The 26,613-nt window shown below is 40.2% G+C and overlaps 1 protein-coding gene across 4 annotated transcripts; it reads left to right on the top strand.

Moving 5' to 3' along the window:
- Positions 1-1,251: 1,251 nt before the first annotated feature.
- Positions 1,252-25,712, top strand: LOC119653730 (protein transport protein Sec24C). 4 transcript variants are annotated; one of them, XM_038058643.1, is made up of 12 exons: positions 1,252-1,340; positions 1,804-1,882; positions 16,141-16,560; positions 16,618-17,217; positions 17,280-17,506; positions 22,684-22,925; positions 22,986-23,101; positions 23,158-23,406; positions 23,478-23,927; positions 23,985-24,153; positions 24,286-25,079; positions 25,140-25,712. In XM_038058643.1, the coding sequence occupies exons 2-12, from the start codon at positions 1,820-1,822 to the stop codon at positions 25,278-25,280; spliced, it is 3,471 nt and encodes a 1,156-aa protein (XP_037914571.1). In that variant the 5' UTR covers positions 1,252-1,340; positions 1,804-1,819; the 3' UTR covers positions 25,281-25,712. The 4 variants fall into 4 exon arrangements, with proteins under 4 accessions (XP_037914571.1, XP_037914567.1, XP_037914569.1 ...); XM_038058639.1 differs by having other exon boundaries at positions 1,330-1,470; positions 25,140-25,280; XM_038058641.1 differs by having other exon boundaries at positions 1,335-1,476; positions 25,140-25,280.
- The last annotated feature ends 901 nt before the right edge of the window (positions 25,713-26,613 follow it).

Here is a 26,613-nt window from a genome sequence, read left to right as displayed (position 1 = left end):
CGGAGCCCAGGCACTATATAGTGGCAGCATCCTGATTTTTTTCAGATTTTTGGGTTGGGTAGTTTCTGAGAATGGCCCCGTTAAGGAAATGATTCTTTCAACCCCCCGCACTCCCCACCTTTTCAACAAATGCCAAAACTAAGACCGGCCTCGATAAGTACTAACCGAGACCTTTAATTTAATACCCCACATGACTATATTTGATGAAAAAAAATGTTACATCCCCCTTTTACATGTGTGGGCACCCCCCTCCCCCCTTAATTCAACGTTAAAGAATGTAACTCACTGTATGTGTGAGCGTTCACAGTTCCCACCTTTCTACCAAATTTGGTGTCAATCGCTATAATCGTCTCCGAGGAAAATGCGTGTGACGGACAGACAGACAGGCAGTAAACCGATTTTAATAAGGTTTTGTGTTTACACTGTTGTTTGATCCCAACCTTTCAAAAATAAGAGAAGCAAATCGTCCACATTTACTGACAAATCCATGCGATTGTATAATCTTGGACACATCACTATTTGAAAATGGACATGTTACGGTTCGAAAATCATATTATCACGTTGAAGAAAAACGTGACTTGATTATACGCGCTTTAAATTTTTTGTCTACGTTCAATTTTTCGCAGACTATGTAATTCATTAATTTCCCAAATTCCATAATGCTGAGTAATCGGTTTTTTCTTTTAAGTGTAGCGTGCGGGCTAAACATGTTGCCCAGTTTGATAATTAGAAGCGCGCGGAAGGTCTGTCGGTTGGAAAAAGAAACTTTAAATAAACTTCTAAAACAATTTAAATCTGAGTCTATTTTACTATCTAATATGTAGAAAGTTCATTTCATCATTGCGAACAGACCGAACAGATAATTCTCCGGAAGCAATCATTGTTGGGAAGCCCTAACCTTGGATTCCTTTTATAACAGATACATAAATCCTGAATACAATCAACAATTTCAAATTTTTTTGTAAGAGATTTCAACTGTAACTTTATTTGCCTAGAACAAGAAATTGTTTAGACAAATTTCATTTAGTTTAAATCTATAGTCTATACCCGAATAACAGCTACTGAGAATAATTATATCATTTAACAATGGAACAGTTCATTCTCCATATTATGGAAATTGTTTTCTGAAAGCTGAAATCTCATTTTCTAAATATGTAGAAAAATGTCTTGAGGTCGCTTCGAATCTTTGTATATACTTGACGCGTTGTTGTTGAATAGTTAAAAGTCTATCTGCATCTCACTATCTTACGTGGCAGCCTTTGACAGTTGGTGAAGTGTTGTTGAAATATTTTTCTTGGGGATTCCGCACAAGGAAAGGGCTCTGCTCGTGAACTGACGTGGTAAATACGGAGAAATTCTAGTAATTATTTCTAAGGACTTGCCCAACCAGCAAATTAAAAAGTCAACTGAAATAATTCAAGTGAACTAAAGTGGGATATTTTTCTCTACATAAATGCAACATTAAGAAGGGTAAAGGTGAACATGACGTTTTGTTGAAAATTTCGAACGAATGGAGACGCGAAGTTTAGAATTCAAATAATTTGTCGTGCGTATTGATTGACCAGTTTGCATTATGTGTCGATATTCTGTTCAGGATTATTGCTTATCCGAAATATCCGGCGAGAGGTGGCCGGCGCGAAAGATCTGTGTTAACAGCTAAGTGTACTCGTAATTTGTTGTGACGTGAACGCTGATGATGTGTACAAAAACTTTCTATGGTCACCGTAGAAGTAGTTTTCTTTTAATGTTAATGTGACTTTTGGGTCATATAAAATCTTATTGAACAAGATTTTTATTTTGTAGTTTGCAGACTGATATCATGGAGCAATCGTTCGGTCAGCATATGCCTCCACCGCCGTTGAATGGCAACTATCAGCAAAACGTAAGTTACTTAGAAGAATGAACAGGTAGTGCAGAGCACCGTGAACGAAAAAAACTATCATTAAACTCATGCTTGAGAGTTTAGTATGGACAAAATGTAATGTAGCTTCGAGAAAATGTTGGAAAAGGTATGCACGATGAGCAAGCCAACTTTTCATGCAAAGCGAGAATGTCGGCAAATGATCCTTCCCGGCCCCTGTGGCCCATTTCCTAGTTTTCAAGCTTCGCAAAGATGCATGATTAGGAAGTTTTTACACAGAGGCTAATATTGATTTGCTTGAATCAATGGTTTCGAGCTGAATACTAATTTTATTTGAATGTTACACTAGATCGGAAGTTTGTGCTTGATCTTTCAGTCAATCTAACCAAATCATTTACACTGATAATGGAAGTCAGTCATCGGTTTGTCAGATACGCTACGTTTCTATGAAAGTAGGTTGTAATCTGTCTCGATCCCAAAACAGCCGTGTTGTACTCAAAGGCAAACAACTACCGGTGAATTTAATAACCAATGTTTTTCCTGCGACCTACTCGAAATTTACAAGATGCTCTGATTTCGTTTGTTAGACACATACACCAACGGCAAAAATTACAGGTAGGGGGGTTGGTATATTTCTTTTTTTGCCAAGTTCTATGTGGCGTACAGTTCTCTTATTACAATAGACCTCTAGCTTCTAAGGGCCACTTCCTTGTGGGAAGCAAGTGTGCTGCTTAGCGCATTTAAAGTCGTGACATCAAAAAGCAAAAAATGAATATGGTATTTGTAAAATATGCGTGAAAGACGCCATGAACCCGGCTTTGAATGGTCCTTACATTGTCCCATATTCTTCCCTCATGAAATCTTCAATGAAACATGCCTCATATCCCAGCACTTTTTCAATGAATCGAATACACGATGGAAATTTACCGCGCCAAGTGTAACAGTCTGGGAAGAGTTAAAGCTGCTTGCTACAAACCCACATTTCGATTAGTATTTAATAATTTAATGCCGTTGGTGTATATAGCTGTTCCGAATATTCTACGCCGAATTTTAATTATTCTTTAGCGAATGCAGGCGTCGCTTTCTTCATTTTCTCAGTTAACCGTGGTTTTTTCTACCGGCCGCCTGATTGAAATCAATCTCCTTCGCATAGTTCGATTCGAAATTTCAACGCCAGCAGCATGGACCGCTTTATTGAGCTCCCTCAAAGGTGCCCTGCGATTCGTGCAAGCAATTGCCACAATTTTGTAGCCTGCCCTTGGCGTGGCCTTTTTTTTGTTCACAATCAACCCGCTTTGAAGAGGTCACCGATGAATATTTCTTAATTTTCTTGGGAAACTGGACAACTACATAAGGTGACACTGCTTGCAATAGTGCAGAAGTAGCAATTAATTTTCCATTGAGAATATCAACTTTTCGTCCCATTACAAAAGCTGCACAAACATGAATTTTGATAAATTTTGGCTATTTATGTCATAATGTTTAAAAAAATACAGCAATGTGATCACTTCACTTGATCACAGATATTCAATCTTTATACACACAAAACTTTAAAATCGAAACCAAAATAACGCAAATTTTTCAACTAATACACATAAAGAACACTTTATTTATCCGAAGAACATTAACAACTGGCAACTGACCCGTCCTTTTTATAAGGTTTTATTGAAAATGCGTCTGTCACACGCACTTTTTCTCAGAAACGGCTGTACCGATTAACACGGAATTTGGTGGGAAGGTGGAAACTGTGAACTGCTATGCATTCGGTGAATTACATTGCTGCATGTGCAATTTAATGGACGTCACCATTTACCTACCTTTTTTTTCACCGAATATTGTCATGTGGGCTATCAAATGGAAGGTCTCGACTAGTACTTTTCGCACCAGGTTTAGTTTTGACATTGGTTGCAAAGGGGAGGAGTGTGGGGTTGCGAAAAGGGGGGAATTATTTCAAGGACCCATTCAAATCATTCTAGTTTGGTGTAAATCGTACTATTATTAACAAAGGTATAGTAGGCCAAAGTTGTTCAATTCCCGTCCAATAAATACCTGCTAAGCGATGGAATGTTGAATTGAATATCGGATATATTCAACATATTTGCACTACAAGCTATACATAAGTAGAACCATCGTGCAGCGAAATACTTTCATATAAGGAATGAACAAAACCTTTCATACCTGAAGCCCCGAGCTTCCGGTTTCTGACTTGTTTACGCTTTAACTTGGAAAAAGGATCAACCATTTGTTTTATTACCGTAAATTAATAAGGCAATTCAGATCAATAAACATTATTAGGCTACGCAACTCTCCACGAAAAAAGGACGAAAGCAATTGCAGGCAATGATGAAATTTACCGGGTGTTTTTAATTAGAACAGAATACACAACAGAAGAAAAACTGAATTATTGTCGGGGGATTTCATAGATAAAAGTAATTTTTCCAATTAGACTTCAAAAACTTAAGAGAGAAAACAACGAGGCAACCTATAATGATCTATCCCAAATGAGAGCAAACTACCTGAGAGACAAAATAAAGAAAACTATTTCTGAAAGCCCCACCTACCTGTTTTAAGGCCTATAAGCCCGTGGCGAGAACGTTACACTGAAGGTATTGACAGGCAATGAATAACAGAAAAGAGTTTTAGGTCGTTTAGAAACAGAAGATGAATAAGAGTGGAAGATAATTTATGAAGAATAAAAAAAACAAGTCGTGAAACTGGAAGCTAGACGCTACAGGCATAAAAGGTGTTTCTCTATGTGAGGAACGGTGGCTATATGGCAGTGTATATAGTTTTATGATATGTGTACTTTTTCGATACACTTCAGCTTGTTATTATGTGTCAACTTTTGTACTTCCTACTGACACTAGAAAAAGTACTGTTGTGTTTTGTTTTGCACTGAAAAGTGTTACTGAATAAGCTGGTTTCAGACAATTTAAAAAAGTAGGTAATATACTATTTGCAAGTTGATTTGAACAGATATCGGAATAGAACATATTTTAAGGCCGAGATTTCATATAAGCGCATCATCCTGGTTACTTGTAGGTTTTTGGGTTTGGTAGTTTGCTAAAATGAGTCCTGTTCCATTTTAAGTGTGCACATTATAACCCTACTCGTGCATTTTGCTGCATTGCATTTTTGTTGATATGTTCCTGGTTTTATCGTAGGCAATGATCATGTATTGATATTAGTCTAATCAGTTTATCTATCAGCAAAGCTGGAGAATTATGACGGCAGAGGTTTGGAATTGGCAAAATTTACAAGAAATTACATGGGCCCGCTACTGCTTAACAGAAAAGTCCCAACACTGCTTGATGACAATGATCGGCTGCTCTTGGCACAGGCGCCATTGCACAAGTTGAACGGGTTGAGCAATGAAACTCTGCCTTATCCACCAAACTCGCCAATTCTTCCACCTACCGATTATCAGTTTTTTAAGCATCTGGGCGAGCTTTACTTTCAGGATATGCAGGGATGTTGCTTTATTACTGTTTCCCATTGGTAAAATTGTCTTGATTACAATGATTTTTAATTCGACTTATATATTTTTGCTTATGTTGGGGTATGTGCTTTTGAATTTGTAGGTTGAAAACCACTAAAACATTTTTACTAGCCTAGAAGAAGCTGTACTTTCTCTGATCCCTTATTTGTTTGAAATAATGCAGTGTTTTGAACTTTTCTTCTAAAATTCAAACAGCTTGTTTATGTAAATTTCCGAGTGATGCTTTTTTTCCAAATGAACGGGTATAGGAGTTTTGAGTCGGATTCTGTTTTATTGTTTTATATCGCATCCTGCCGGCTTATTATACATCTTGCTAAAGTTCATTTATAGCCCAGTCATTAAAGCTTTCAACCTCCGGATTCTTTCAGTCAATACCGATTGACATGGAATTTGGGGTAGGGCGCCGATGAATACCTCGCTCCCCCCGAAGGGTGTGGCACCCCCCTCCAGCCTGTATTTAAAACCACAGAACTCGATTAAATGGTCGATTCCAAGCAAAAAAAAATGAAAATTTTTCGTACAAGTAGTATTTTTCGAGTTATTTATTTGTTTTTCGCATATAACTCGAAATCCATGTATTTCATGTAGAAATAATATTAAGCAGAAACAAGCATATTAAATAACAAAACCAATGGATCTTTATATTTTTTTGTAGGTAGAATATGAACAGAGTTATGGCACATCAAACGTGAATTCGTAATGTGTAAAAGGTCAAATAACGCAAAATCAGTAACTTTTTGTGGAAGTTGATCTAAAGCTCTTTTAAAGTGAAAAGACATTTAAAATGACGTATGATAAAAACCAATAGGATAAATAATAACGGAGCTATGATCAAAATAATGTAATTACCTGAATTTTTGATGCATAAATCAATACAAAAAAAAACAGAATTTTCTCATATAAATTGAAAGTAAGACGAACCCTCTGAGAACCCCTTGCAATAAATTCTGAAAATTTGGTGGATATAGAGTGTGCAGTTTCCAAAAAAAAAAATATTTTTAAATGAATTTTTTTTTTTTTTAATATTGCAAAATGTGGCCTTTCTCTCACTTTTTCCGGAAACCGACCCGAACGAAGTTTAGTGTGGAATTTAAATGGGGGCTCCCCATACTTGCAAAAGGGGATGTAAACATTATTTCACCGAATATAGTCATGCGGTATCAAATGAAAGGTCTCGATTATGATTTTCCGCAACTGACACGAATTTTGATGTCAATTGTAAAGTGCGTGAGGAAGGAGTCAAAATGTGTACACTTAAAGTGAGGTAGGACTCATTTTCGGAAACTACCCAACCAAAAAATCTGAAAAAAATCAGAGTGATATGCTTATATGAAATCTGTCTGATGTCTGTCTGTCTGTCTGGCTCCCCATACATGTGAATGAAGAGTGCAATTTTTTTCACAGAATGTGGCCATGTGGAGTATCAAATGAAAGGGATCAATTAGTACTTTTCGAAACTGGTCCCATGTTTGATAAACGTAGGGGAGTGCGGAATGAAAATATGCTTATATCTAAACGAAAAATCTGAAATAATCAAATCGATATCGATTACTGGATGTATGTGTTTATATGCATATGTAAATGAAGCTTTGGGGTAGTGCCTAATTCAGATAGATATATGTGTACATTGAACAAGCGGTATTCAATATACGTACTTTATATGTACACTTTTATGCACGAAGTAATAATATAAAATATCTGTACCTAGCACGTTATATATACATATATTGGGTTGGGGAAAAAGAAATTTCGTATTTTTGGTCGAAATTTGACGCTTTATTTAATATACTTGGAAGTATCTCATTTAAGTCAAATATGCGCCGTTTTGTTCGCACATTTGCTGCCATTTCATTATCCCCCCTCTCCCCCCTCCTTATTTGCAAAAAACTCAGACAGCCAGTTTTCGTGAGCCTCTTTTGAGACCAATTTAGAAGCACCAAGAGTGTTTTGCATGGACCGAAAGAGATGGTAATCACTTGGGGTGCGATAGGACATCCCATCGGAGCTCCCGTAGCTTCTGGCGGGTCATCAAAGATGTGTGAGGCCGAGCGTTTTCCTGGTGGAACACAAAACCATTCCTGTTGGCCAATTCTGGCCACTTCCGATGAATCGCCTGCTTCGAACGGTCGAGTTGCTCATAGTGGAGGACCAAATTGAGGGTCTAGCCATAGTTGAGCAGCTCATAGTGGATGATTCCCTTCCAATCCCACCAAACACACAGCAAAACCTTCCTGGCCGTCAATCTGGGCTTGGCGATGGCCGGCACGCCGCACTTCGACCACGATTTTTTTCGCTTGAGGTTGTCGTACATAATCCACTTTTCATGACCAGCCACCATCCGCTTCGAAAATGGGTCGAATTCGTTCCGTCTCAGTAGTGCATCGCAGGCGTTGATTCGGTGCAAGAGATTTCTTTGCGTCAACTCGGCACCCATACATGCAGCTTTTTTGGAATATAATATTCTGCAAATGGTTCCAAACGGTTTTATGGTCTATACCCAGTTCCTGGCCAATCGAGCGAATGTTCACATGCCGGTCTACTTGGATGATTTCGACGACTTTATTGGACGATCGAACCATCGCTGCACTGTGCGAATCGTTACAGTATCGGGTCCATAAACTTCGCAAATTTTTTAGGCCGCATTCGTTGCATTTTTACCTCTTAGGTAGTAAAAACGTGAAATATGACCAATTTCTTACTTGGTGGACTCCATCTTTGACACGCTTTAATTTGAGACTGAAACGTATGATCACAGCACTGTCAAAGAGACACTTGTAGCACAGATTGTCATCTTCAAATCGCCGTATAGTATGACCCGATGCGATAAGTGCAATGCAAGATACGTTTAAGTGTCGCCATCTATTGACAAAATACGACATATGTGAGAATATTCACTTTCGCGTGATATTGACATTTAAAGTCTTGAATTTGCAAAGAAGCGACAAATTTGAACTATTATAACTTTGTTAGTAATGGTGCGATTTGCACCAGGAAAGTGGAGAAGGTAGGATCATGGTCTGTATTATAGTCTACCTAAATCTCGTGGTTTTAGGATGGGGGGTTCTGCAGTCAATTACTAAAAATTATAGTAATATACTATTAGCTTTATTTGAACAGATGTCGGTATGAAAGGTATTCAGAGCCTAGACACCATATAATGGCCGCCTCTTGATTTTTTAAGATTTTTCGGTTTGGTAGTCTTTGAGAATGGGTCCGTTAAAGAAATGATAATTTCGACTCCCAGCACTCCCCACCTCTCCGCCAACCGTCAAAACTAAGACCGGATTCGGAAAGTACTATTCGAGAACTTTCATTCGATATCCCACGTGACTATATTTGATGAAAAAAATGTACACCCCCTTTTGCATGTATGGGATGTTTCTATAGAAAATGCGCACTCAATTGGCACTTTACTCAAACAAATATCTCGCCAAAGTGACTAACGAAGGTAACCTGTGCAATCGATAATGTAAACAAATAAATTTGTTTAGGATTTCTAGAATTAGAGCGTTTTAAAACGTTCTACACTGTTTTTGTCACCGAAGTGGTATATCTACACCGCACGAGTGGGAGGGTGTCTTCATTATAGATCACCATCCTTAGAGGGCAATGCAAGGTACTAGACCTATTACTGCCCTGATTTCAGGTTTATCTAATTTCAGAGTTTCTGTTGTTTCAATTCACCGTCCATTCAGTAATATTAATTTCTATGATTATAAACCACGATTATCTAGATTTCAATCGCCAGGTTTAAGATCAGTTCACATCTGATTTGAATGAGGAATTGTTTTTCACGTGGATGTACTTCTTTCGTAGATTCAAAGATTCCGTAGAGACATAAGTTTATCGCATATACTCTCTCTGAAATATTGTGGTATGTTAATCTCGAGGTTTTGTCTTGGATTCACTCCATGCATTTCAGCCCCCACATCATCTTCTATTTTAGAACCAAGGAGTCCGGTGCTCCCTAACTATTATAATCTCAATCTTGAAGTTGTATTTTGAAAACGTGAGGGCATTGCCCACCGTCAAGGTTGGGTTTCGTGATTTCGTTAGTAACTTTGCTATGACCTTATACCACAACCGCCTAAATACTGCTCAAATGAAGCCTCATTTCCGTTTTATCATTTCATTCTATCTAAACCTATAATAAAGATGTAGGATAATTTTCGGAGTAAGGATACTAAATCTCAGCTATATATGTGCTCAAGGGTGCCAAAAGGAATGAGAGTTTGAGTTTATCCAGTTTTCTTTTTAAGGCTGTGTGAAACATAACCTTACTAAAGTCGATTCAATGTCTGTCTGCCCGTCTATCTGTCTGTCATAACCAATTTACTCGGAAACGGCTAAACTGATTGCCACGAAATTTGGTGAGAACTTTTAGTCTGTGTGTCTTCTTACATGTAGCGAGCGGCCCCATTTTATCTCGAAGGGGGCTCCCCATACATGCGAAAGTGGGATATACATTTTTTTTCATAAAATATAGTAAACATAGGGATGTTAGGGCTCAAAATGTCTGCCCCAAAAAGTGAAACAGTCTCATTCTCAGAACCTATCCAAATCCCACTCCAATATCTGCACAAATAAAGTTAATAATAGTATATTACCGTGTTTTAGATACTTACCGGAAAAGCCTCCTTAAAGGGGTCATCCCGTGTGAAGGTGTTTTCTTTTTCGCTTTTTTTTAGAATTTTTTTGTGACGAAGCAGATAAAAAACTACCTAATGAATCGCAATTATCCTAGTTTGCGGACACAACATATTTCTGAATAAGTCCCGAAAATTTCAAAGAAGTTCGTTGCATAGATTTTGAGCTACGGTGGCAGCCGATTTTCAACATGCTGTTTCGAGAAAAACGCATTTAAAAAGTAGAGTGCGATTTTCAACCATAAAACTTTAACTGACCATTAATCTGCTATACCTAGTTCGTAAACTTTAGGTTTATTTAAAGAACACATATACAGCCTTGGCTGCAATTCTTGTCCTTTTAGCGAAGTCATTCAAACATCATTCGGACTGATAAATACGCGCTTTATTATGGCGATCGACATAAATTTGGCATGTGACTTAGCACGTGTTTAACACTATAATTTCCGAAAGACCCCGAATATCAAAAAATCACTTTGCTCATATATTCTACACTATATCTAGATACAATTGATGCCAAAAAAAAATTCGATTTCCCCTCATCCGACACACGGGATGACCCCCTTAAGTTCATACCATAGTACAAAGTGGGGCATTAGCATAGGCGATAACATAGTACATAATTCTAAAAAGTTTGAAGGCAATGCAACTACATATTATTAATAGAAGGTCAAAATTTCACATTTCAGGTAAATTTATTGTGCCTTAAGACGTGTATGACGCCATCACCATATAAAGTGAACTTATATGAACGGCGGAACTCATGGGGACATTTTAGTTTCCTTTTCTTGGCTTTTTTTAGCTATTTGCATATCAATCAATATAATAGATATGGGTGTATCTGGTTACCAGCGGTTTTTAATGTACGTACATAACAAATATGTATGTTTCGTGCATAGAGTAAAGTAGGAATGCGTGAAGATGCATTGGTCAATTTAGACTCGCACATAGATATATATGCATCGTCATGCGGTAATAGGCAATATTTGTTTATTTAGGATGGGCACAGTATTTATGTGGTTGATATGCATGTACATATGTGTGTATATTTGAATTTTGGCAAAATATATCGGAAAATCGTGCATAGCGAGTTTCTCACATAAAATGAACACAAAATATTTATACCCGAAGCGCCAAGCTTCCGCTATCCCGACTTGTTTGTTTTTATGAACGCCAGGAGACAAGTCGTGTCGGAATTCATCGAGAGATTTTCCCGGTCACATCGATATAAGTAGGCAGATGTCATAGCTTATCTTAGGGAAAGTTTAGCAGTTCGTCCTTTACCAAGGTCACACAGTAGCCTTTTTACCATGTTTCCCGGTGACTGATACCATTGATCCAAAGGATTTATTTTTGAAAGCATCTACTATATTCCCTTTCATTTGCTTCTCGGCTTCTTTAATGATTGGGATTATGATTGTCATCAGCAAATGGGCATGGTTATGTGATTGCAATCATGATCGCAGCCCATAATTATGATTGTAATCGTGTAATCATGAAATCGTGCGAACATAATCACCGTAATCATAATAATGCAATCGTATGAAATCATGAGCAGTGCTGTTTGTGCTTTACAAATCGGCTTAGTTATTGGCTATTTAACGTTTAAAATAAACAAATTTGTGGAGCTGTCCGTATAGCTGAGTGGTCAAAGCACGAGACTGCCGTGCGGAAGGTCGCGGTTCAAATGTCACTGGTGGAAGTGGGATTTGCATCGCGATTTGGTGTCGGATACCAGTTGACTCAGCTGTAAAGGAGTACCTGAGTCAAAGTCAGGGTAATAAGCTCGGGCGAGTGCAATGTTGACCACATTGCCTCCTACAGTGTACTGTAGTGTACCTTTATGGTCTTGAATGAATTGCTCTAACACACTTAAAGGCCCTGATCTAATTGGATTGTTGCGCCAAAGATTATTATTATAATTTGTGGATTGGTTGCAATGAGCAAGGGAACTAAACTGTGGTTTGGTTGTTTGTGGAAATTATGTTTTCGTACACAACAGAAAATAAATGTCGGTACTCATTTCAGCCATGAGGCAGACAGAATGTTTGTTTCAGCTAAATTTCTGTTTCAGGCAAAGTCTGTGACTGCACCAGATAAATGTTTGCGTCTCTCTCAGATATCAGAGAACATCGCAACTCAAGATTGGCCGTTGATTGCCCTCTTGTAAATCAAACCAACGATAAAACAGCGTGAAGAAAGCGCTATCCCGCCGCGTATTAAATGGTGATCGCCACCATTCGTGAGAAAAAAAAGAGAAAATATCTCACTTATCTTAAAGATCCTTACGATCAACTGGATACTCGGGACCGCGAGAAGATCTGTATCATCATCATTAACGGCGCAACAACCGGTATCCCCTCTAGGCCTGCCTTAATAAGGAACTCCAGACATGCCGGTTTTGCGCCGAGGTCCACCAATTCGATATCTCTAAAAGCTGTCTGGCATCCTGGCCTACGCTATCGCTCCATCTTCGGCAGGGTCGGCCTCGTCTTCTTTTTCTATCATAGATATTGCCCTTATAGACTCTCCGAATGGGATCATTCTCATCCATACGGATTAAGTGACCCGCCCACCGTAACCTATTGAGCCGGATTTTATCCACAACCGGATGGTCATGGTATCGTTCATAGATTTCATCATTGTGTAGGCTACGGAACGTCCATCCTCATGTAGGGGGCCAAAAATTCTTCGGAGGATTCTTCTCTCGAACGCGGCCAAGAGTTTGCAATTCTTCTTGCTAAGAACCCAAGTCTCCGAGGAATACATGAGGACTGGCAAGATCATTGTCTTCTAAAGTAAGAGCTTTGACCCTATGGTGAGACGTTTCGAGCGGAACAGTTTTTGTAAGCTGAAATAGGCTCTGTTGGCTGACAACAACCGTGCGCGGATTTCATCATCGTAGCTGTTATCGGTTGTGATTTTCGACCCTAGATAGGAGAAATATTCTTCCTGTTTGACCAGTGCGATTTGATGTTGTTGGTTGATTCGTCTTCGGTGCTGACGTTGCCACCATATATTTTGTCTTGCCTTCATTGATGTGTGATGTGGATGAAGGCAGTTTGTACGTCTCGGGTGGTTCTTCCCATGATGTCGGTATCGTCAGCATAGGCCAGTAGTTGGGTGGACTTAAAGAGGGTCGTACCTCTTGCATTTACCTCAGCATCACGGATCAGTTTCTCGAGGGCCAGGTTAAAGAGGACGCATGATAGGGCATCCCCTTGTCGTAGACCGTTGTTGATGTCGAATGGTCTTGAGAGTGATCCTGCTGCTTTTATCTGGCCTCGCACATTGGTCAGGATCAGCCTAGTCAGTCTTATTAATTTCGTCGGGATACCAAATTCTCTCATGGCCGTGTACAGTTTTACCCTGGCTATGCTATCATAGGCGGCTTTAAAGTCGATGAACAGATGGTGCAACTGTTGTCCATATTCCAACAGTTTTTCCATCCATCGCTTGCCGCAGAGAGAAAATCTGATCTGTTGCTGATTTGCCTGGAGTGAAGCCTCTTTGGTATGGGCCAATGATGTTCTGGGCGTATGGGGCTATCCGGCCTAGCAAGATAGCGGGGAATATCTTATAGATGGTACTCAGCAACGTGATACCTCTATAATTGTTGCACTGTGTGATATGTCCCTTTTTATATGTGAGATAGATAATGCCTCTTTGCCAATCATCAGGCATTGATTCGCTGTCCCATACCTTGAACACAAGTTGATGAACCACTTGATCTGTATCGGCTTGTCAAAAGCCGACACCAACGCACACAGGATATCGTTCGGTTCTGTTGCGTTGATAACAAGAATGGTACTTTGCTTATTAGACGAACCGGGACGTTTATCTCTATTTCGCCCATCTGGGTGGAATATTTCAAGCAAATTTCAATGGAAGAATTTTTCATCCTCCATTTCCACAAGCACTGGCGACGTTTGGAACAATTCTACCTATCAGCGCAACTGAAGTCGCAGAAGTAATAAAACGATTGAAATCGGGGAAAGCAACATGAAATGACGGCATCGCATCTGAGCGCGGTTACCCATGGAAAAACACCGTGAGAAGCACCGCTCTTTCTACATTGCATTTCTGGATCCGGAGAAGGCGTTTGACCATGTGCCACACAAATTTATCTGCTATGCTCTACGACAACACATAATGCCAGAAGAACTTATGTACTGGATTAATTTCTTTACCGTGATCCGAAAAGTTTAAAACCGCTTCGTGTTCTTGTTGTGAACATCCAACGACCAGCGCCTATAGACTGCTTTATGCAGAGGATGTTCTTGTTCGAAAATGTTTAGCTCGTCCACGATCCCATCGCACTTGCTTTTAATCACCTTTTTGTGTTTTGTGTTATGTGGATTGCGATATACATTTTCTAGATTATCGGTTTGACATGTCGGAACATTGGAAGGAATTCGTGCGATAGAGAAAATATAATACTGTAGAACCCCTGAAATCTAACTATATTCCAAACTTCAGTTAAAATAGGCCCGCATTAAAAAACAGTTTCAGTGATCACGTGATTTGCACATATATGCCCAGATGCCTTGTCGTGTGAAGTCTACTTTACTTTCTTAAAATTCAAGGTCGTTGCACTTGAAATGTTAAAGTGAGAGTTTTCAAGTTTCCGCGAAGCATTAATGTCCGCAATACTATGTACATACTAATTGCGTAAGGCTATAATCGGCTTTGGCCTCTGAAGTTGCGAATGTGAATAAGTTGTAAAATACGGATCGGTTGGAAACGATTGATGAAAGGCTGAGCTTAGAATCTTTGTCTTGTTCAAGGATGTATTAGTTCGTAGGTTTGGATTTGATTTAACTGGGAAAGGCAAAACATAGCTTTAGCAGATCCTTTCATAAAAAAAACAACCGATGATGTTCCGCGAAGAACTTGAAACCCAGCGAGCGTTTATCCGCTGAGGAAGGTTTTCTGGAAAGGTAAAAAAAATCCAGAAAATCCACCCCCTAACGTCTCTAGAAAGGAAAATTCGGTCTGCAAACCAGCTTGTCGTCGAAAATTTCATTAAAATATTTTCTGACATTGTAGGGAAAATTAACTAAATCTCTAACAGTAGTATTGGCCAGCCTTAAATACAAAATACTACCAAGGGAACAGCTTCCTTTTATTTAGCATAGCTCTGTGCAGTAATGCAAGAGAAAATCATAAGTTTTTTCGTAATCGTCGTCGCAATAATCCCATTGGATCAGGGCCTTGAAGTGTGTTAGAGCACCTCATTCAAGACCGTAACGGTCAGGATTACAGTACCTTATAGGAGGCAATGTGGTCAGCATTGTGCTCGCCCGAGATTATTACCTTGATATGACTTAGGTACTCATTCACAGCTGAGTCGACGGAGAAAGTGCCAAATTTGATTGAAGCGCCCAGTGACGTCTCTAGATAGGATTTTAATCTGAACTGTATTAAATTCAAGCTAAATTAATGTAAATGTTCGTCATATTTGTATATAGATTAATTTGCAGATCAAAAGGAAAACTGTGAGTACAATTAATGCATATTAACCGCGAGCCGTTGAGTTACTGACGTTTTTTGTCGTACATCAGGTAGCACCAGCGCCCTTTTCAGCGCGTTTGAACCTGAATTAAATTTGAAATACTTATTCAAGCAATGCAAAACACCGATTATTTTTCAAAAACTGTTATTGTAAGTTTTGTTAGATTACTGAAAATAGGAGGGTCTATTATATTAAGGCTGCATGCCTCAGAGTTATTGACCGGGCTCTCTACTGTAGTCTTGAATGGTTTGGGAGATAGAAGCGGCTACGCATTGCCATCCGCCCGTGTTATATTTATATTCGTACATGTTGCTAACAAATTAAAAAAAAAATAATATTGGCAATTTCGGAACAGTAGTTACATGCTCAATTTGAGAAATTTAAATATGCATATACTTCATTTTAGCATCATGGACGTTGCGCTAGAGAATCATTAAATCCCTTAAATTCCCTTACCAAATTCTCTGCAATATTGAATTTTCTTCAGTATGATACTTCTCTTATTTCACGTATGGAAAGTTGCACAACAAATTGCTTTTAAATACACATTTTTCACCTACCAATAAAATTTTACCTAATACATAATAACATATGTACTATAAACAAAATAAACTTTCAGCTTTCTGCAAACATGGCTGGAATGAATTTGAACAACTCTCAGAAAAGCATCCCGACACAGGCAATGCCCCCACCACCAACACAGTTCTCTCCTGCCAACGGCCAACACATCGGAGACGTTCGATCTCTAAATAACAACACACCATTGAATAATAATTTGATGTACAGTCGACTGACAAACGGCCCACCACCTCAAGCGGGTATCCAGCAGCCGTTTAGTGGTGCGATGGCACCATTGCAAGCAGGAGGATTTCATCAACAGGCGAATGATCCACAAACTCTACCGGCACCCCATATGCCTACTCCAATAAGTGGAGCAAATGCTTTGACTTCAGGAGCTATGCAATCAGTGAATCAGATGGCTCCAAATACACAGCATCAACAGATGCATGGTTCGCTATCGAAACCACAAGGACCGACGGTAAAAAAAACCTTGCACTTTTAATGTGAACAATAAAAACAATAAAGTTAATTTTAGCAAGCAAATCAAATGCCGCCGACCAGTTTCCCCAGCCACATCCCACAATTAGCTCAGCAAACAAGTCAGAATTTATTGCCGCCATCATCACGATCATCGCAAGGTGGTACTCAACCGATAAACTCACAACAACGATATCAACCCCAACCAGGCTCGCACACACTTCCTCAGCCTGGAATGCCTCCGCAACCTGGAATGCCTCCACCACCAGGATTACCTCCCCAGCCTGGAATGCCTACACAACCGGGAATGGCGCCACAGATGCCAACACTATCAAACGTACCTACGCAAAGTAGTATTGCTCCACATATTGGAATGCCTCATCCAACGGGGATATCGGCACAACCAGGAGCACCTCAAGCTGGTATGCCATCACGACCAGGGGTACAACAAGCAAGTTTTCCATCTCAACCAGGGATACCACAAATTCCGAGTATGCCTCCGCAAGCAACTATGGTTACTCAATCAGGAATTCCACCCCAAATGGGAGGCATGCCTCCTCTTCATCCTGGTTATAATCAGCCCGGCTCATACCAGCAACAAACAGGATTACCACCACAACCAGGAATGCCGCCGCAAGCTCCCGGACGAGGAATGGGGGTAAGAGTGAAACAATGTTTTTTTATTGGCAAAAGGACAAATGGCTTAAATATCACTTTTAGCCTCAATCTGGACCTTATAACGCTATGGGTGGACAGTATCCACAAACGGCTGCACCACAACGCCGTTTAGATCCGGATCAAATGCCAAATCCAATTCAAGTCATGGTTGAAAATCAAAGGAACTGCAGCGGGACTTTCGTAACAAATCAGCCAGGTCTGGTACCCCCACTCGTTACAACAAAATTTATCACACAAGAGGAAGGAAATTCAAATCCGCGCTATTTACGGTATGTAAAGGATCATTTACTATTAGAAGTTGGCTTTTGGGTCATGTTAACGACTTTTTCAAGTTTACCTTTCAGTTTAGAAACTAGCACACTTCTTCTTTTTCTTCAGCCTTTGTCCCGTTCACAAGCGGGGTCGGCTCGTCGTGATCGGCTTCGCCATTTGCCTCTATCGAATGCCTGATCTGGGTGCAATCTCGAGGCTTTCAAATCCCCATCCAGCCTATCAAGCCACCGTTGCTTAGGTCTGCCTTTTGGTCGTTTACCATCGACTTCGATGTTCAGACCAATCTTTGCAAGTGAATTCTCGTTTGCACGAATTGCGTGACCATACCATCGAAGACGCCTCTCTCGCAACTTTTCCACGATCGGTGCAACCCCATAACGATCGCGGATATCCTCATTTCGGATGTGATCTAAACGTGTCACGCCACTAGTCCAACGTAGCATCTTCGTCTCCATTACCGCAAGACGCCGTTCATTGTCTTTTATGGTCGGCCAACACTCAGAACCATAGAGAGCGACTGGACGGACGACATTGCGGTAAATTTTAGATTTGAGACGTTCGTTGATACGTCGATCACAAAAGACACCAGTTGTGGAACGCCATTTCATCCAGGTTGCGTTAATGCGTGAAGCAATTTCATAACGCAGTTCTCCATTGGCTGATAGCGTTGACCCGAGGTATTTAAATCGCTCAGTTCTGGGCAGATCACTGCCGCTAACAGTGATTGTGCCTGTTTCATGGGGATCGGTCGTCAACAATTCAGTTTTGTTTAAATTCAATCTGAGACCGTGTTGCATGAGGCGATCATTCCATTTTTGAACAAGTTGTTCGAGATCATTTTTGCTATCAGATGCTAGGAAAACATCATCTGCATAAAGCAGTGTGTAGGGCGCTGGACGTTGGATATCCCGTGTGACGGTGTCCATAACAAGGACAAAGAGGAGTGGTGAGAGGGCACTTCCTTGATGAACTCCAACAGAGACACGAAGCGGTTTTGATACCCGCCATACTTCGAACTTTACTTTTCGGATCGTGGTAGAGCAATTGAACCCAGCGCACGAGTTCTTCTGGCACGAAGTGTTGTCGTAAAGCATACCAGATGAGTTCGTGTGGCACACGGTCAAACGCTTTCTCTAGATCCAGAAAGGCAATGTAAAGAGGGCGATGCTTCTCACGGTGTTTCTCCATGAGTAACCGCGCAGCGTGTATTGCGTCAGTAGTTCCGCAGTTCTTGACAAATCCGGCTTCATTCACGGTTATTTCAACGATTTCGCGAATACGGTTGTCAAGAATGCGTTCAAAAATCTTCATGGTATGGGAAAGTAACCGGATCGGACGGTAATTTGAACATTCTGCTGGGCTACCTTTCTTTTTCCATATTGGAACAGTGGTACTTTCTTGCCAGTCAGATGGTGTTCTTCCTTCCTGAATAACCCGGTTAAAGAATTCACTGAGCCACGGTGTTGGGTCCCAGCTCTTTGCTTTCCAGAGCTCAGATGCGATGTCGTCAGGTCCTGTTGCTTTCCCCGATTTCATTTGTTTTATTGCCTCCTCGACTTCAATTGCGCTGACTGGTGGAACTGCTCCAAATGTCGGCAATGATTGTGGAAGTGGAGGATGAGCAAATTCTTCAGTTGAAATCTGCTCGAAGTATTCTCGCCATCTATCCGTCGCGGCTCGACGATCAGTAAGCAAAGTACCGTTCTTGTCATTAACACAACAGAAGTGTTCGATATCCTGTGTGCGTTCATCACGGCTTTTAGCAAGTCGGTACAGATCTCTCTCGCCATCCCGAGTGTCCAGTTTATCGTAAAGATTTTTGAAATGGTTCGCTCGGGTGACAGCGACCGCTTTCTTTGCTTCCCGGTTGGCATTCTTATAAATTTGCCAATTAGCAGGCGTTTTATCGTCGAGAAATTTGTGGTAGAGGCGTTTCTTTTCACGGACCTTCATTTCAACATCATCACTCCAAAGCCAAGTATCTCGGTTGATGTACCGCTTACCCGGCTTGGTGACCCCGAGGGTTGCAGAGGCCGCTTTGTGGATCGTGTCTTTCATTTGGTTCCATGATTCTTCCACATTCGTAATGGTTGGCAATCGTATGAGTGAGACCGTTTCTTCGTTCTTCTCACCAAATCGCCACCATTTAATGCGCGGCGAGCCAGTGCGTTCCTCACGCCGTTTTATCGGTGGCTTAATTCGCAAGACAGCAATCAACGACCGATGTTGAGGTGCGATGGTCTCATAGGGAACGACTTTGCAATCAGTGACAGTGGTAAAATGTTGGCGTCTTATGAAAATATAGTCGATTTGCGTTTTATTGTTCCCACTATAAAATGTGGGAAGATGAGACAATCGTTTGATGAACCATGTATTCATAAGTACAAGGTCATGGGTGTCCGCAAAATCGATTATACGTTCGCCACCTTCATTGCGCGCTCCGAACCCCTTTCCCCCATGGCACCTGTTACCGTCTGCCTTTTCACCCACATGACCATTAAGGTCGCCGGCAATGATTATGTAATCATCAGCAGGCACGTGACAAGTCTTTTCATCGAGAAGTTGCCAGAAGGCATCTTTCTCGGCATCAGGTCGACCTGTCTGTGGTGCATACGCGGTGAAGAAGTGAATAGTGCGATCAGCTGATATAATGGTGAGCTTCATCAGCCGATCATCAAATCGTTCGACTTCTTTAATGGCATCACGGAAACCCTCTGAGATGGCAATGCCAACACCATATTGAGTGTGTGGGTTACCAAAATAGAGAAGTTTGTAGCCATTTTTACCGCGTTCGCGTTCAATGTCGCAGCTTTTGGCACCAGACCATCGGGTTTCTTGCAGAGCGCAGATGTCAATGCACCTTTTCCGAAGGGCTCTTGCGAGTTCCTCGGTCTTTCCAGTTAGGGTACCAACATTTAGCGTGCAGACACGTATTTGTTTTGTTCGTTGTGTGCGGACTAACTTGCTTACGTCCTGACGCCGTCCATGCGTCAAGAACCCTTGTCTATTTCTCGACAGGACCGGGGCCCGTCCTGCCGCGTCGACTGAGGTGGACGCCCTAGCATTTCTCCCAGGCCTCTGACTTAATCCGATCATCATGTTTGTAGCGACATTCTATGCATTTTCTTGGTCGACCTGTCGCGGGGCCTGTCACCAAGAGAGATCAGGTAGGATTTAGCATAGTAGAATAAATCCAACTATACTCTATTTATCTCTTTCCCTGATCTCAGCATTTTATTTTTGTTTTACTGAGGATAGTACAGAGTACGTTGCCTCAAACCCTCCTCCTTTACCTGGGCTTGGGACCAGCATACTATGTTAATAGCATGGCGGAGTTTTAGAAACTAGCACACTGGTGTCTCATTTTTTCCTTGATTATTATAGTTCTAATGTTAACTGCTTTACTACACCTTGTAGAGGTAATATTCACATATTTAAACCCCAATTTAACAATAATTAATAGCTGGGTTTCTCATAGAAGTGTTTCTGCAGTTTCTTCATTTCGAAATTAATTTAAACAGCAAGAATGTTTTTTCCCACAATTCATCATGATACACAATGGACGACCGATCTCCAATGAAATAGGCCCCTATCACTGTCAGTGGCAACGACCTGCCGAGGTTTGAGTGATTCCTGGGCCTCGGAACAGTGTTCTAAGCCAATGGTGAATTGCGTCATGAACTTGCTTCATACATTTCTTCGGTTAACGCATCAACGAATGTCTCAAATTCAAACTCTACGGCAAGGTCATTGGCCCTGACGCTATGCTAGTTGTTTCATGGGGAACGAACGCTTCCTCATGGTAATGGAGATGGAAATACATCGTTAGACTAGTGCTATTGATTGGGACAAAGTCTAAAGAAGATGAAGTTTGAACGATAAATATTATTAAAATAACACTGAAATGGGTGGGAGTAAATAAAGAATTTTCCCGTGAAGGTCCCCGTGTGAAGGTCGTTTTTTTGGCTTTTTTTAGAAATGATTTGTGAAGAACTGGATAAAGATACAAATACGAACACCATAGATTTACTAATATCTTGAGCATACATAGTATTTTTTCCAACCCAGTCGCATAGTTCGTTATTGAAATACAGACCAATTTATACACCCATCTCCAAAAAAGGGTGTTTTATTGCTGCTATGGTAGAGGGCGCTGCGACCATCTTAAAGAAAAAAGTAAACGACATTTTAACGGAACGGACTTAACTACAGTCCGCAAACTAGGATTATTAAAAAATATTAAGAGCTAAATTTTTGGCGTCGTGTTAAACTTTTTTTTTGTGAATTTTGGTGTTTTTTCATGGCTTCTTCAATGAATAAAAAAACTACTGAATGAATCGCAATTGCGGACCGTAGAAATATGTTCTGAATAAGGCGTGAACATTTCAAAGAATTTCGTTGGACAGCCTTGGCTTCAATTCTTGTCTTTTAGCGAAGTCATTCGAACGTCATTCTGACCGATAAATACGAGCTTTATTATGGCGATCGACATAAATCTGGCATGTGACTTATCACGTGTTTAACACTATAATTTTCGAACGACCTCGAATATCAGAAAATCACTGCTCATATATTCTACACTATATCTAGATACAATTGATGCCAAAAAAAATCTCGATTTCGCGGATCTGACACACGGGATGATCCCCTTAAGTTTCGAAATATAGCTAAGTACGTTTCGAGAAACATTGGAAGTTTGTCTTTACTAAGGTCAAAGAAAATGAGATTATTTGCGTTCACTAACAGGTAAGATTGAGGACCAGATTTTGACCATAAGTGTGTTCAGATATTAGGGCAGAATTTTATTCCGGACGGAAATGCGCCTTTTTATTTTAACTGAGTACTAGGATGTTAAATGCTAATCAATAGTGTTTTGTGCCTGCTTGACTTCCGATCAAAACGCATTTACGGAATGGCAGATAAAGTACAACTATACCTGCTTTTATCTTTCTCGCTGGTGAAGTCAAGATTTTTTGTGCTGGTGTTGAGCAAGTCATTACAATTGAATATGAATGTTGGTAGTATGGCCGTCGTTGTTGCGCCATAGATTGACAGCTAAAATAGCAATATGAGAAAGGGATCATGAAAGTGGTAGATCGACCTGACAATTGACGGCTTTTTCGCAAGTGTTTGGTATGCATAACATTTCATACTGATCTTCTTCTACTTTCAGATCATCACTGTACAGCATACCATCGACTGCGGACATGCTTAAACAAACTGCTGTGCCATTCACATTTATTGTGTCTCCATTGGCCAAAACGGTAGAAGGAGAATTGATTCCGCCGATTGTGGATTTTGGCGAAATCGGCCCAGTACGTTGCATTCGCTGCAAAGCCTACATTTCTCCAAATATGCAGTTTATTGATGGGGGTAGACGTTTCCAATGCTTATTATGCAAGGCAACCACGGAAGGTATGATATAAAACATGCATGGTTTGATGATGAAGGCACAATAATAGTATTCGTCCACAGTTCCTAGCGAATATTTCCAGCATTTGGATCATAGTGGCCAACGAATAGATAAATATGAACGGCCCGAATTAGTCTTGGGAACTTACGAGTTCGTGGCAACGAAAGATTATTGCAGAGTAGGTTATCAATTACCACCGAGCTTGGTCGTAAATTAATGCATTGCCTTTTCTAGGAAAATACACCACCAAATCCACCAGCATTTATATTTGTAATAGATGTCTCATATAACAATATTAAAAATGGATTGGTGCACTTGCTTTGTCGTGAGATTCGAAATATTATTAAGCATTTACCAATCGATAATGGCCAGGAGAAAAGTCGAATGAAGGTCGGATTCATTACTTTTAATAACACCGTTCATTTCTACAATATCAAAAGCAGCCTTGCGCAACCTCAGATGATGGTGGTGGGAGACACACACGTAAGTATTCGTCATTAACTTGCTGTTTGAATATAATTGTTTTACGTGACACTGTTTGCTTGTTTCTTCAGGAAATGTTCATGCCACTTCTAGACGGATTTTTATGCGATCCCGAAGAATCAGCTCAAGTTATCGATGCACTGATGGAGCAAATTCCTCTGATGTTCGCTGATACCCGCGAAACAGAAACCATCCTTTTGCCTGCAATGCAAGCCGGTCTTGAAGCGTTGAAGGCGTCATCCTGTACAGGAAAATTATTTGTCTTCAATTCGTCGCTACCTATTGCTGAGGCTCCTGGGAAATTAAGGAACCGTGATGACCGGAAACTATTAGGAACAGAAAAAGAGAAGGTCGTACTCACACCACAAAATCAGGCTTACAATAATTTAGGGCAGGATTGCGTTCAAGCTGGATGCTCTGTAGATTTATTTGTTTTCAATAATTCATATGTAGACTTAGCTACAGTAGCACAAGTTTGCCGGTTGACTGGCGGTGAAGTGTACAAGTACACATATTTCCAAGTAAGAGTCGCATAATTTTACATTATATGGCTCTATAATGGCTGAATTTCACTACAGGCGGACGTAGATGGAAAACGACTTATTACAGATATAATCAAAGATGTTTCGCGACCAATAGCATTCGATGCAGTAATGCGAGTGAGAACATCGACTGGAGTAAGACCTACCGACTTTTATGGTCACTTTTTCATGTCGAACACCACTGATATGGAGCTTGCAAGCATTGGTAAGTGACCACTGGACAATGGAGTGCCCTCCATATTTTTGTCAATCGATTCGATTAGGTTGAATCATGGGTTGTTCCATGATGCATGCTAGCTACTCCTCTGTAGAGAGTGACCGTATCATATCCTTTCAGACAGCGACAAATCGATTGCAATTGAGATCAAACACGATGACAAGCTCCCACCAGAGGAAAACGTCTATGTTCAGGTTGCATTGCTTTACACGTCGTGCAGTGGGCAACGCCGATTACGTATTTTGAATCAAGCTCTGAGAACGACGACACAAATGGCAGATGTATTCAAAAGTTGTGATCTAGATGCCGCTATATTATTCTTTGCAAAGCAATCAATGTTTAAACTAATGGAGTTGAATCCGAAGGCGGTGAAGGACAATCTTATACATCGTTCCGCTCAACTACTAGCGTGTTATCGGAAAAACTGTACTTCACCTACATCAGCCGGGCAATTGATTTTACCTGAGTGCATGAAACTTCTGCCACTTTACGTTTCTTGTTTGATGAAAAATGACGCGCTAGCTGGAGGCTCGGATATGACATGCGACGATCGTTCTTATGCAATGCAGTTTGTTTTATCGATGGATTTGTCAATTTCAGTTTCATATTTCTACCCAAGATTAATTCCTATCCACGATATAGATGTAAACGATACGGAACTGCCACTGCCAGTTCGATGCACATATGAGAAGATGAGCGAAAATGGCGCATATATTCTAGAAAATGGGATACACATGTTTATCTGGTTGGGTTTGAATTTGTCCCCGGAATTCGTACAGCCAGTATTTGGCGTGCAGTGTGCTCAACAGATTGACACTGATAAGCTTGGTTTGCCCGTTTTCGAGAATCCACTATCGAATAGATTAAGGCAAATTGTTGATAAACTACAGAACGAACGGACAAGATGCATGCGGGTAAGTAATAATTAGTTTTGGTTCACAATCTTGCACATTTAATGGATAATTCCCAACCAGGTAACTTTAATACGACAACGCGATAAACTGGAAAGTGTGTTCAGGCACTTTTTGGTTGAGGATCGAGGAAGCGATGGATCACCAAGCTATGTTGATTTCTTATGCCATATGCACAAGGAGATTAAAGAACTTTTAAGCTAGCTGGGTTCTCTGGAAGGAGGTAAAAAAGAGATGCACTACACGCGAAGTATTTCGCAGAATCGAGCGAGAGCGTTACGGTATAAAAGAGAATTGCTTGGCAGACGGTAGATTTTATTTAATATTTCATACTATATAAAATGATAAAAGCAAATAAACATTAATAAGTGTATCGATTTATTATTTTCACTAGAAGTGAGAAATGGGCGCGAATTTAGTTTGGTATTTTATGTTCACTTATGAATTTGGCACGTCGTTTATGGACTGGAGATAAAGTTCCCTTAAGTTGTACATACATTTCTAAACTTGGGTTGGTGGACATAAAGGACGTAATTTTTATGACATTGGATAGCAGTAAGATGGGTGATCTGTTCACCGCTATTCCATTATGAAAAGCTCTGTAAAACTAAGGAGTAAATAAAATTTATATGAGAATTGATGTTTTATTTGGTAGGAGTAATATGGTTCTGGATTCCTATTTCGCTATTCAACATATTAGATAAACATATAATGACATAAGGATTTGCAATGGTCAAAAGAGTGGCCGGAGACGACCAATAAGGAAGAGCTCTCCCAAAATCTTAAAAGAACGGCGAAATTGACCATGAAGGTGCACCAGCGAATATTGAAGCTACTCTGTGCTAACCAAGCTTGAGAAAGTGGGGGACGGTTCTTCAAAAGTTCTGGTTTACAAAGAACTGCCAAATTCATAAAATAATCAGAACGTTAAAAATATAGTTTCATTAAGGTGTACATATCCCTTTTTAGACAAATGCCCAACAATGTTTTCAAATTTTCCATGAATTATTTGAAAACATGGCAAATTCAGTTGCGCATCTTCCGGGACTCATTTTCTTGCTTCATATCTTTCTATACTCGTGAAGAGGCGAAAAGGTTGAAATATGTCATGCTTGTAAATTGAGATCACATACATATAGCCCACACACGTCATAAACGATTGCGCCCTAATCAGATGACAAATATTTTCTACTCCGCGCCAAAAAAAAATACGATCAGCCCATACCATTGTTAAAAACACTAGTCACTGGTGCGCAGCGTCGATCGCTGTCGCGTCTTCCACAGATGAATCCAAGGAATTGTTCCCGGAAAAATTGGAATTGAAAACGTATGCGTGAATTACTGGTAAGAACAAACGCCCCAACTTACAATGACTCGATCATTTGTTAGATGGTTTTAAAAATAAGTACAATTAATTATTTGAAATCTTAAATATTGTATGTAAATAAAGGATAGGATTATTATAAAATTGAGAGGGATAATTGTGAAAGCTAAGGGGTGTAGAGGAAAAAATTTGAGGATAGAGGGAATGAATGCA

This window comes from Hermetia illucens, chromosome 4 (assembly GCF_905115235.1).
Source record: "Hermetia illucens chromosome 4, iHerIll2.2.curated.20191125, whole genome shotgun sequence".
NCBI lineage: Eukaryota > Metazoa > Arthropoda > Insecta > Diptera > Stratiomyidae > Hermetia > Hermetia illucens.
This window is presented reverse-complemented; position numbering and strand designations above follow the sequence as displayed.

Excerpts from the sequence above, each read along its gene's own strand:
- LOC119653730 (XM_038058643.1), top strand. The coding sequence starts at position 1,820 with ATGGAGCAATCGTTCGGTCAGCATATGCCTCCACCGCCGTTGAATGGC. Across the intron at positions 23,407-23,477 it reads TGGTGGTGGGAGACACACAC|GAAATGTTCATGCCACTTCT; the intron begins GTAAGTATTCGT and ends TTGTTTCTTCAG. Across the intron at positions 23,928-23,984 it reads ACAAGTACACATATTTCCAA|GCGGACGTAGATGGAAAACG; the intron begins GTAAGAGTCGCA and ends ATTTCACTACAG.